Source organism: Vombatus ursinus, unplaced genomic scaffold (assembly GCF_900497805.2).
Source record: "Vombatus ursinus unplaced genomic scaffold, bare-nosed wombat genome assembly UNPS02014825.1, whole genome shotgun sequence".
Classification (NCBI taxonomy): domain Eukaryota; kingdom Metazoa; phylum Chordata; class Mammalia; order Diprotodontia; family Vombatidae; genus Vombatus; species Vombatus ursinus.
Window position 1 is genome coordinate 6,071,528 of NW_020954603.1, and position 12,190 is coordinate 6,083,717.

A 12,190-nucleotide genomic window follows, 5' to 3' on the forward strand; every position below is an offset into this window, starting at 1 on the left:
AGGAAACTGAGGCTCAGAGAGAGTGAAGTAACTTATCCAAGGTCATATAGAGAGTGTCAAAGATGAGATTTGATCCCAGGACCTTCGACTTCAGAGGTCATGATCCTTCTACTATACCATGGAACCTCCTCTATTTAAGGGTGGAGGACAGTGCCTGATTGAAATGGTTAACTATAGAGTCAATAGTCAAGATTGTGAAGGGAATGAAGTGAATGTGTCCTGCAGGGGCAGCTAGGTGGTGCAGTTATGTGTCTGGCCTCAGACACATAACACTTACTAGCTGTGTGACCTTGGGCAAGTCACTTAACCCCATTGCCTAGCCAAAAACAAAAAACAACAGAAAGTGTACTAGAAGAAGAGGAACTGAGCAGTCAGTCAATAAATCAACCAACACTAATTCAGCTCTTACTATATATACTAGGTGCTAGAAATAGGAAGACAAAATTGAAGCAGTCCTTACCCCCAAGAAGCTTAGATTCTAATGGGGGAGTTAATATGCAGATACCCAAGGATAAACAAAATGCATAACAAACAGATTCAGGGTTATCGTGGGGGAGAGAGGGTACTAGCAATGAGGACAAAAAGCCCTCATTTCAGTGGAATGAGATCATGGAAGAGAGGAAAGGACAGAAGATAGGCACCGCAGTGAGGAATTTCAGAATTTGGGATCTTGGAAGCCCCTTCAAGGCAGAGAATGTTTTTATTTTGGGCTTTGCATCTTCTATCATGGTGCTGGCACATATTAGGTGCTTAGGAAATGTTTGATAGATTAAACCAGTGGCGAAGCAATTTCAGTTAATGGAGAAGCCTAAGATCTATGACCACATTTGTGGGAAGCTGAGGTGGGCTGGAGATGAAGGTCCTAGGATTTAAAGAGGGAGGATCTGATGGTGTATGTTTGTGGTGAGGGGAGGTATCAGAGCAGAAAGGCAATATGATACAGTAAAAATGGCATTGGATATGGGATCAGAGGACTTGGGTTCAAATTCTGTCTGCACCACTTACCATCTGTGTGACCCTTGACACATTTCATCTCTCTCTGAGTCTGTTTTCTCATCTATAAGATGAGGAGGTTAGATCTCGGATCCTATCTCAGAAGACTCACCATAGTACAACACCCTGTTATAATGATTAGCTCTTTTAAGCCCAGTGGACAATATAATAGCCGCTAAGGTCTGCCAGGTTTCCTTCTCCTTGACTTTTGGGAGTTTATTTTAGAAGAAAAATTCTGACTTTGTCACAATCACTCTGAGCCCCCAGTTTGGAAAATTTCTAACACCTAGGCAGAGTTTAGGTTAGGTTCTCTGCTTAACCTTATTTTTATATCTATCTCTAACTCCTGATGGCTTTGTGGTTGAGGCAAAACGGAAATTACTGGAAACATCTGGGTAACAAAACAGCAGATTATATTATGTTATCTGTGGCTAACAGGCATCAGGATGGGACATTGGGGAAAGAGCAGACCTTTTCTTGGGACTTGCTTCAACCTAGATTGTCCTCTCTGTCATACCTATAAAGCCAAGAAGTCTCCTAATATAATCTCTTTGGCTCAGTCTTTCCTTTGCTCTGTGAGATGCTCAGAATCTCTTCTTTCCTGATTCTGAAATAAATTCTCCCTTTAATATGAAGGCTTTAGGTTATGACCAAGTCACTCACATAGTGACTTTGATTGGTGGAAGAGGTGTACAGGTTGGTTTGCACTCTCCTGATTACTTGATGCCATTTTTAAAAAAGTGTTCTCAACTGGCCAAGGCACCAGAACCAGACAGGATGATTTTGATCCCACTTTTACAGTAAGGTCCCAGATTAAGAGCTGGAAGGAATGTTAGGGACCCAAAGTCCAACTCCCTAATTATATAAAGAGGTTAAATGATTTGCTGAGGGTCACATGCTAATAAGTGGCAGAGGCACAACTGAATCCAGGTCTTCCTGACTCCAGGTTTAGAGTTCTATTCCCAGTATGAATACTGAAGTCATCAAGATGATGGGGTGGAGATCACCTCACTGCCAGATGTGGAAGGCAGTCCTTGAGCAGGGTGGGAGAGGGATCTGGAGGTCAGTCAATAGTAGCAATAAGCATTTGGACAGGGCAATAGAATTGGATAGAATAAACTTCAAGGTGTGTGTGTGTGTGTGTGTGTGTGTGTGTGTGTGTGTGTGTATGGGGGGGGTATCTAAAAGTGGCAGTAGAGAACAAGGAATCTATTGGGTCTCCCCTCTCTGCCTCCGGCCCCATCATATGTGAGAACAGTAGGAAAGAAGCCCCAGAAGATGGTGGCATGAGGTGTGCAGACTCTGGGAGAGAAAACCAGGTTTCTGATGGTGCCAGGATATGGAGGGATGGTGAGAGGAAAGGCTCCAAGGTGAAGGGAAGTCTATTAATGGAATGGGCACAGTCTGGGGGAGGGCTCCCTGACCACGCCTTCTGGTGATCAAGTCAGAGATCCTGATGACGAGCCCCCCTCACACTAACAATACATTAGGTGTCCCGGTGGCCAAAGGAGGAAAAAGACTGGGAAAGATGTTGGGCTGAGCTGGCTAGGGATGAGGGTTTGTCAGGAAAGTGACTTTTGCCTAGACAGGTGGCATTTCTGAATGACAGGGATTAGAGGATCAGAAGGATTTGCTAGCTCTGGAGAGAGGGGGGAACAAGGAGTCAGAAGCTTGCAGCGTAAATGGACTGCAAGATAACGGCTGGAACACTGGCAGCCCGGGTGCTTCGGCCATGGTCTCCTTTTCCCTGGTGGCAGTCCCTTAGGTGAACAGAACAGGGTCCTGCACATAGTAGGGGGTCAGATTATAGTAGGTGAGCCAAATTACAACCTGCTTGAGAGTAGGAGTTGCCTCATTCTCTGCACATGTATCTTCAGGCCCTAACAAGGCCTGGGACATGATAGGAACTTAATATATGTTTGTTGATTGATTGATTGAATTCAAATATTCCAGGCTCCTAGAGGACTGGGCAGCAGTTTTTTCTCCCCTTACCCAGTGTCTCCTAGCACAGGGCTCGATCAACATTCCCTGGATTGAACGTGCTCCAAGAAGGGCTACAGCTAAGCCACCCTTTGCCCTGTTTCCCCCACCTTGTGAGGAGTCAGAGGAAGGACTAGTAAAGTCCTCTTCACTCTTCCCAGAGACAGATGAAGCAAGGGATGCTGCCAATTTGGCCTAATCAAGCATAGTCATAGAGACCCCAGGGCCATGCTGAGCTCAGAAACACACCAAAAATTGGATAGAAATTTCTTTGAAAATAGAGTGCAAAGCAAAAGCAGGATGAATACTAATTAGTAGAGAAGAGGATTCAGTTCAACTGCCAGGCACAGAGCTAGGCTTTGGGGATACAAAGACAACAATGCCATAGCCCCTGCCCTCAGGGAGCTTGTATTCTATTGGGAAGGGAGAGAAACAGCATGTACACAGCCAAGTCAGTACAAAACAGAGAATTGATGACAGTAGGGGATTGGTTAGAATCAAAGAATGTCAGCTTAGAAGGGATCTTGGAGATCATTGTGTCTAACACCTTCATTATACGAGTGAGGAAACTGGAACTGAGGACAGGGGAAATGACTTGGCCAAGGTCACACAGCACATTCACCCCCAGGTCTCCTGATTTCCAGGCTGGGCTTCTTTCCATTAATACTTTGACTCAGGTGAAAACTCTGAAAGGAAAAGCCTTCAGGACTGGTTGATATCAATCAAGAAATGCTTCTTTATTCAATATTTCCTGTGGGATTTGAATCAGGTTTTTTGGGGGGGAAGCAAAGACAAATTAGGCAATGAGAAATGGATAAGATTTTGAGGGGCTCTGAGATGAGTTGGGAAGACAAGATACCCAAGATACTTTGCTGAGTGCGAAGGGATCTCATAGGTCAGCTAGTACTGTCCACACCAAAATATAAATCTCTCCAACTGCATCCCTACCAAATAATAGTCCAGCCTGCACTGGGAGACCCCAGTGATGGGGAGCCCAGTACCTCCTGAGGCATTCCATTCCATTTTGAGACAACTCTCATTGTTGTGGGAAGTTTTTTCCTTACATTGAGCCAAAATTTGCTTCTCTGTAACTTCCCCCCATTGTTCCCAGCTCTGCCCTCTGGGGCCAAGCAGGAGGCTGATTCCCCTTCCACAGGACAGACCTTCAGATACTTAAAGAGAGCAAGTCCCCTTCTTCCTCTCCTCCCCCACTCCCAAGTCTTCTCATCCTCAGACTAACCATCCCCAGCTCCTTCAGTCAAGTGACAAGCTCTTTCACCATCCCAGTCACCCTTCTCTGGACGTGTTCCATTTTAGCAACATCCTTCCAGAAATATAGCACCCCAAACTCACCAGAATTCTCCAGACAGGGTCTGACTAGGGCAGTGTACAGCAAAACAATTCTGGACACTGAGCCTCTCTCAATACAGGCCATGATTAAATGGGCTGCCTTGGCCACCATATCACACTATTGAGCTTGCTGTCCACTAAAACCCCCAGATTGTTTTCCAGATGAACTTTAATCTAGTGATGCCTCCCCTGGCTATGCTCCAGAAATGAAAATCCACGGCAGAACACTATCTTTTTAACGAACTGCTCATTTCTGAAAACTTCCCTTGCTTTGCTTCATCTGTGGTGATGAAAACAATACTTGTGCCTGCTGAGGTCTTCAAGTTCTTTCCAGCCCTTACCGATGCGTTCTAGCATATTTGAGAGTTGGAAGGGACCTCAGCAGCCATCTAGAATGATCCATATTCTCAGGAAGCATTCAGGCAGTACCATTTATGCCCACGTGAACCACCCGAAACGAGTAGATTATGGCTATCCATTCAGCAAACGTTTATCATTCACATACATCTATTAGGCACTGGGAAAGAAATAGAGTTTATACAGCACATGGTCCCTGGAGCTTACAGCCCAGTAGTTGTTGAATGGTAATCTAACCCAACTTCTTTTATAAATGAGTAAACAGAAGCCTAGAAAGGCAAATAGTGTTCCCAGATGAAGAAACTGAGGCCAAGCAAAGGGAATTAACGTGTTGGGCTGTTGAATGAATCAATGAATGAGATTTGGCCAAAGTACACAGTTATTACAGCAGTATCCATAAAGAGGCAAAAGAGGACTGGAAGACTAGAGATGTCTGATTTCTGATCCTGGACCACTAACTGGTTTTGTGGCCTTGAGCAAATAATCTCTCTGGGACTTAGTTTCCATTTCCTCTCTCTGTGTCCCAGTTTTCTCCTTTGTAGCAGACTGGAGCATCTTTAAGATATCTGCTAGTCCTAATGTTCTATATTCTATGTTCGAACATTTTGTGTTTTAACGTCTCTGCCAGCTCTCATCTTCCACATTCTATGTTCTAACATTTCGTCCATATTCTATGGTCTAACATTTCATGTTCTAAAGTCTCTGCCAGCTCTAATATTCCATGTTCTAAAGTCCCTCTTAGCCCTGGAATTCTGTTCTAAGGTCCTGTCAACTCTGACATTTATGTGGAAAAGAGAAGACTTATTGTTGTGAAATCGCTCCGGGAAGAACCCAAGCCTTGTCCGTCCTCAGTAGCACACAACCTTGTAGGAACTGAAAAGGAGACAGGTAGAAGCAAACCACTAGGTATTTTGGAGTCAAAATACCTGAGTTCAAATCTTGGACCTGCCCCTTCTTCCTAGCCCTAAGACCATAGCTAAGTCAAATGCTCCTTCTGAGCTTTCAGGGAACTCTTAAGAAGAGCCCTCCATCCTTCCTGGGAGGTGGCTTTGGGTTCTCAAAACTTCTGCCATTAGAATGCCAACACCTTCCAAGAATCTCACAATCAAGATCTGAAAGGGACCTGAGAGGTCCTCTCATCCCAGACTTTCATTTGACAACTGAGGAAATGGGAACCCAGAAAGGGGAGGTGCCCTGCTCACCACCACACAGGGAATCTGTGTCAGAGCCTGACTGTCAGCTCGAAGAGGTCCAGTCGTTCCACCACCATACAGCATGACTACCTCCTTTAGACAAGAAGGGCTGAAGCCCCTAGGCCAGAGAACCTGGAGGGAGGGAGGAGCTGCCATGAGCCCCAGTGTGGGGGGGCACCACCAGAAGTAATGGCTGCTTGTCAAGCGTCATGGAGAAAATCCTCAAAAAGGAGCCTAGAGGAACATTGCATCCCATCAGCCACTGGTCAGTGGCATTTCCAGGTTTCCTGGAAGTGGGATGACTGGGAAAAATTCAGATTCAAGGGATTAGAGTTCCAATCCCAGCTTTGCCATTTCCTCTGCATAATCTTGGTCAGGTTAGTTTTCCTGTGTGGGCCTCAGTTTCCTCATTTGTAAAATGAGGGATCTGGCCTCTCAGATCTCTTCCGGTTCCTTTCTAAAATCTCATTATCCTATGACCTGGGTTGAAACTCAATATTTATTATCAAGATGACCTCTACCTTCCTGGGCCTCAGTTTCCTCCTCTGTAAAATGAGACTTGGCAGCACCTCCAAGTCTATGATCAGCCTCCGGTTCTTTGTCCTGTCCCCCGCCAGGCCCTGGCCAGCCCTGGGTGGGGGACTCCCCATTGGCTGCCTTTGGACTTAAACTTTGTGCATGGGCCCCGAAGGAGGCCCGCTGCCCCCAGCGCTCGGGGGATGGGGGGGAGGGGGGCAGCGCCACGCAGCCCAGCCCGAGCCGCCGCCTCCTGCGCTCCTCCTCCTACCCGGCCCGGCCCGGCCCGCCAGCCCTCCCTGCTGCAGCGCCCCGAATTGAGCCATGCTCGGCCGCCAGACTCCTTGCCGCCCCCTCCCCCTCGTCCCCCTCGTCCCCCTCGTCCCCCTCCTCCTCTTCCTCCTCTTCCTGGCCTCCCCGGCCACTCCGGGGCCCAAGGAGAGTGACTTCTACAACTTCAAGGTGGTCAATATCAGGGGCAAGTGGGTGTCCCTGGAGAAGTACCGCGGCTCGGTAAGTGCGTGGGGCACCGGGGCATTCACCATCCGCCCCCACCCCCACCCCTCACACCCCGCACTCTTTCCGGCCCCAACTCCGAGGGGCCCAGGCCGGCTCTGCGGCAAGGGCATGACTCCGTAGGACTCGGGCCCGGCCCTAGGATCCAGACAGGATGAAGGGGACTGGGGGGGAGGGGGCGGAGGAGGGGGGATGGGCGCGCCTCTCGAGCGGCTGGAATCCGGCTCGGATTTCCCCCCAAAGCGGTAGAGCTGCTCAGAGCCCTGGCCTCCTGAACTCTTCTCCGCTAACTGCCCGGCCCTCTCCCACCGGCCTCCCTTGGCCGGCCAGCAGCCCTGGAGTCTACGTGGCACGCCCCCGCCCCGGGAAGGGACTCAGCCCCATTCCCACCCCCGGAGTTTCCAAGGGGCTTAAAGAGCGAGGATGTAAGGAAAAAGGCCCTTAGGCCTCACTCGGTCACAACCTTGGTCCCCTGGGGCGGGGCTAGGTGCTGTCTCCTCTCTGAACCTCAGTTTCTGCATGTGTCAAATGGAGGTGCTGCTCCCTACCCCAACTCTCCCGCGGACAGGGTTACTGGGAGAATGAGGAGGGAGACACACTTGTGCCAAGATTGCATCCTCCAGTTAGTGGGCAGATCACTGTGTTGGAAACCAGGGGACCAATTTCGGCAGAGACCAAGCTGGTTAACTGGTCCAGTGGTTTCTCCTCTCTCCCAGCCTTCATTTCCTCATTTGTACTATAGGAAAAACCTCCCTGGGCTGTCCTGGATGCACATGGGCTCCCACTGGGCAGCCAGGGCCCTGGCAGCAGGTGGGGATGCCCATGTGGGCAGCAGAAGGAGTTGGTACTGCTTTCACAGTGTTACAGACACTCCAGGCTGGAGGAACCCTCTAAAGCCAGCTAGTCTGGGCCCGGGGCCTACTGGAGCAAGAGTCCTCCTACATGGTGAAGAACAACTGTCATACAGCCTCTGTTTGAAGGGAAAGCCCCTGGAAGTATGAGGGATGATAAGCCTGTGCCACAGAGGGACAGCTGAGTGGAAGGAAGGCTCTCCTGATGTCCCACCTAAATCGGACTCAGCAGCTTCACTGCTCTGGGGCCCAGCAGAACTAGTTTAATCCCCCAGATGTAATGTGGAAGGAGAGCTGGCCTTGGAGTCAGGAGGAACTTGGCCTTGGAATCCTGGCTGAGTGACCTCCTAACCCAATCTGGTTTAAATGAATCTAATTTGCCAAGCAATGTACCAGGCACTTTGCTTGTGCTGAGCGTACAGAAACAAAACCAAACATTCCCTGCCCTCATGAAGCTTACAGTCTACTGGACACATGGGAGGTAGGGATAGATAGAACGTGTAGCCCACTCATTAGAAGCATTTGAGCTTGGAGAACTCGGGAGCACCTTCTGCTAGTAGATGGCTCGTTAGCTGAGCCTTGGCAAAAACCACCTAGTATCTGCCTTCAAGGAACTTCTATACAAAGTAAATACTGAATATTTGGGGGGAGAAAACTAGAAAATGAGGGGATCAGGAGAAGCCTTATATAGGAGACAGGGTGGAAAAGCTCAAGTCAAAGGACCTGGGTTCAGATCCCATCTCTGACATTTCTATGGGACTGGGCAAAGCAAGTAATGTCCTTGGGTCTCCAGCTGTCAAATGAGGGGGGTGGATGAGGGGCAATGTGGGGCTGTTTCAAGAAGGGCACAGCTTCCAGGAATAAGGAGGTGATCTCCCACTGTCCTCTCCCTGGTCACACACCACAGTTTTGTAACACTAATAAGCTAGAGGGCCACCAGGGTGGACAAGTGTCCTGAGTCCATGTTATATGAGGGTAAGTTGAAGGAACAAGGTGTGCTTAGCTTGAAGACTAGGAAGCCATTATGGTGATTTCAAGCATTTGAAGGAAGGTTATATGGAAGAGGGGATAGATGTGTTCTGAATAGCTCCGGAAAGCAGAACCAAATGCTTGAGGCAGAAGAATTTCTGAACGGAGCTGTCCAGAAGTGGAATGTGCTGCCCTCTGCTCAATGGAGGAATCAAACAGATGCTGGGTGGCTACTGCTTGGATATATCCTGGTGGGATAATGTATCCCATCGTTAGTCTAAATGGCTGCCAAGGTCCCTTCTAACTCTCAACTTCCATGACTCGGTGACTTCTAAAGGCCCTTTCCTTTCTAAGAAAGATTATTGACATCACCAAATATTAAAGCCCTAAAGGACCCTAGACACCACCTCTCATCCTTCTCCGTTTGACAGAGGAAGAAGCTGAGGTCCAGAGGGGTGGTGGCTTTTGGAAATGGATGACAAACTTGAACCCGGGCCAACCAGAATCTGGTTCGGACGCCAGTGGTCCTTCCAAGATGCTATGATAGTCAATTCAATACAATTTAATTAAATCGGTTTCAACACTTATTCTAACCAGATCAATACTACCTTTGCTGCCAGAATGGGATCTTCTTGCACAAAGCATCCCATCTTCCACCTCTGTGTCTTTGTGTGAGTTGTTCCCCCCATGCCTTGACTCTGTCCCCTCCTCACCTCTGTCTACTTCTTGAAGACAGGGACTGTTTGGCTTTGGGCTTTAGATTCCAAGGGCCCAGCACCGTGCCTGACACAATGTAGGGGCTTAGTCAATGCTTTTTCTTTCATTCATTCATGCATCCATTCATTCTTTCAAGTCCCTACTAAGTGCTGGGTGCTGGGGATGCTTAAAAAAGGAAGGCTAGAATGAGAGTGAGCAAAGCAGCTGACCCCTTGCCGAGCAGTTCCCGTGCTAGAGGCTGTACTCCACTCCTGCCTGTCTAGGTAATCGTTGCTGGAGGACCCTGTGGCCGGCTGCCCCAGTCCCGGGCAGAATTGTGAAGGGGGCAAAGTTGGTCTAGCACCCTGCCTATGTTGTTCCCCTTTGCTTTCTCCCCCATTTCAGAAGCTCAGAGCACCTTAAGAAGAGACCTCAGAGATCATCTAGGGAAGCAGTATAGTAGGGAAGAAAGGATGCTGGTTTTGATTCATGGGACCTGGGTTCAAATCCTGGCTCTACCATAATACTACCTATGGAACCTTGGGGAAGTCACTTCTCCTCAGGGGGTCTCAGTTTTTGTTTTTTTCATCTAAATGAGAGGACTGGAATGAATGGCCTCTGGGGTTCCTTACAGTTCTAGAGCTGGGAACCTAGCCCAACCCATCCCTGAATAAGACTCTCCACCATGACATGCCCAGCCAAACAACAAGCATTTATTAAGCACCAACTGTATGAGTGACAGGATAGAAACACCAAGAATGAAACATCGCTACTCTCAATGAGTTACATTTTAATGAGATAGACAAGGGCGTTTATAGCTATATACAGTATAAATATAGAAAGAAGAAATACAAATAATGACAAAGTACAAGATAATTTGGGAGGGAAAGCACTAGCTTTCAGTCAACAAACATTTAGCTAAATGCTAGAGAAACAAAGAAAAACAACATGGCACCTGTCCTCGAGGAGTTCACATTCTAACGGGAGAGACAACATATAACTAACTAGATTGACATACAAGATCTAGCCGGCATCAATGGAAGTTAATTTCAGAAGATTATGGCCTTGAGCTAAGTCTTGAAGGGAGCCGGGGAAATGAAGAGAGGGAAAAAGAAGGGAAGAGCGTCAAAGGAGCGTAAGACAGCCAGGCAGAGGCTGGAAACGAAGCGCCCTGTGTGAGGAGCAGTGATGAGGCCAGAGTTGTTGGATGGCAGAAGACATAGAGGAGAAGTGTAAGGGGAAATGAAAAGGTAGGCAGGACTTTAAATGCCAAACAGAGGACTTGACATTTGATCCTGGAGGTAATGGGGAGCCACCGGAATTTATTAAGGGGCCGGGGGGACATGATCAGATCTATGTTTTAGGGGAAATTACTTTGGCAGATTCCTGGAGGATGGATTTTAGTAGGGAGAAACTTGGAAGCAGGAAACCAGTTAGAAGGCTGCTGCACTAATCCAGAGAAGAGGTGACAAAGATGAGAGCTAGGGTTAGATTGGATATGTGGAGTGACTGCATGTAAGGAGGTGAGGATAATGCTGAAGATGCAAGCCTGGGTGCCTGGGAAGAAGGAAGGGTTTGGAGGGAAAGTTAATGACTTCTGTTTGGGACTTGTTGAATTTGAGATGTCTACAGGACATCCAGTTTCAAGAAAGCCTCGGGGGAGCATTGCCACAAAATCTTTGAGACGAGAAGGCAATTGTCAGCATCAATGGCTGCAGAGAAGCTAAGAAGGCTGAGAACTCAGAAAAAGCCAGGAGATTTGGCAATTAAGGGATCATTGGGAACCTTGGAGAGAATCTTTTCAGTTGAGTAATGAGATCAGAAAGGCAGCTTGCCGGAGATGTAGAGGAAGTGGAGGAGTCAAGTACGGACCTCTTTCTCAAAGAGGTCAAAGAGAAGCTTTCACAGAGAAGCCAGGAGATAAAGTAATGAACCTGATAAGACAGGTTGGGGCCAGGTTGTGTAGGGCTTTAGAGCTAAAGAGAAGAGCTTCTATTTTATTCTAGAGGCAGTAGAATTGCTTTTGAGAGTACCATGGTCAGATCTGTACTGCATCAGCACTACATAGGGTATACTGGAGTGGGGAGAGATTTGAGGCAGGAAGACCAATTAGGAAGCTGTTGCAGTAATCTAGATGAGTGGTTGTGGAGGCCTGAACTAAAGTGGCAGCTGTGTGAGTATAAAGAAGGGGACAGATGTGAGAAATGTGAAGATTGAAATGGCATCCAGCCACTGCTGAATGCTCCTTATGAGAAGGACCCCAGCTCCTCTTGGGGCAGCCCATTCTAACTTTGGACAGCTCTGACTGTTACAGAACCTTAACTTACTCTTTTGTTCCTGCACTTCCTCCCCAGTCTCCTTCACCTCCCTTTTGTATTCTCATGGTCATTTCATTTCTGGTCATTTCAGTGTTTGAATTTGACAAGGGAATCCTAGAGAAGAGAGAAAGAAATGAATGGCTAAAAGTGAAATTTAAGAATGGCAGCATCTGGATGGTGGAGATAATTTGGAAGATTCACAGAGCCTTCCCAGTGTTCCTCCAATCATACTAGGTTTTTAAAAGGTTGATTTAGGTCCTCATCCTTCCAGATACTCAATGATTAAAGACTCTGGGCTAAGAATTGTCATATTTTTATCTTCTTGACAGTAGGTGGCTTTCAAATTCTAATCCCAATCAAGGAGATGCATAAACTGGACCTTGCAACCCACTGTGACCTGAAATGTAGATCCTATGAAACTTCACAAGCCTTTACAGTTGGAAATGAGCCT

General features: G+C 47.7%; 1 protein-coding gene across 1 annotated transcript in view; it reads left to right on the forward strand.

Moving 5' to 3' along the window:
* The first annotated feature begins 6,696 nt into the window (after positions 1 to 6,696).
* Positions 6,697 to 12,190, forward strand: part of GPX7 (glutathione peroxidase 7) — a 44,421-nt gene continuing 38,927 nt past the window's right edge. Inside the window, exon 1 of the mRNA XM_027838059.1 lies at positions 6,697 to 6,902. Coding sequence (XP_027693860.1) covers positions 6,714 to 6,902 — 189 coding nt within the window. The 5' untranslated portion in view covers positions 6,697 to 6,713. The remainder of the gene's footprint in view (positions 6,903 to 12,190) is intronic.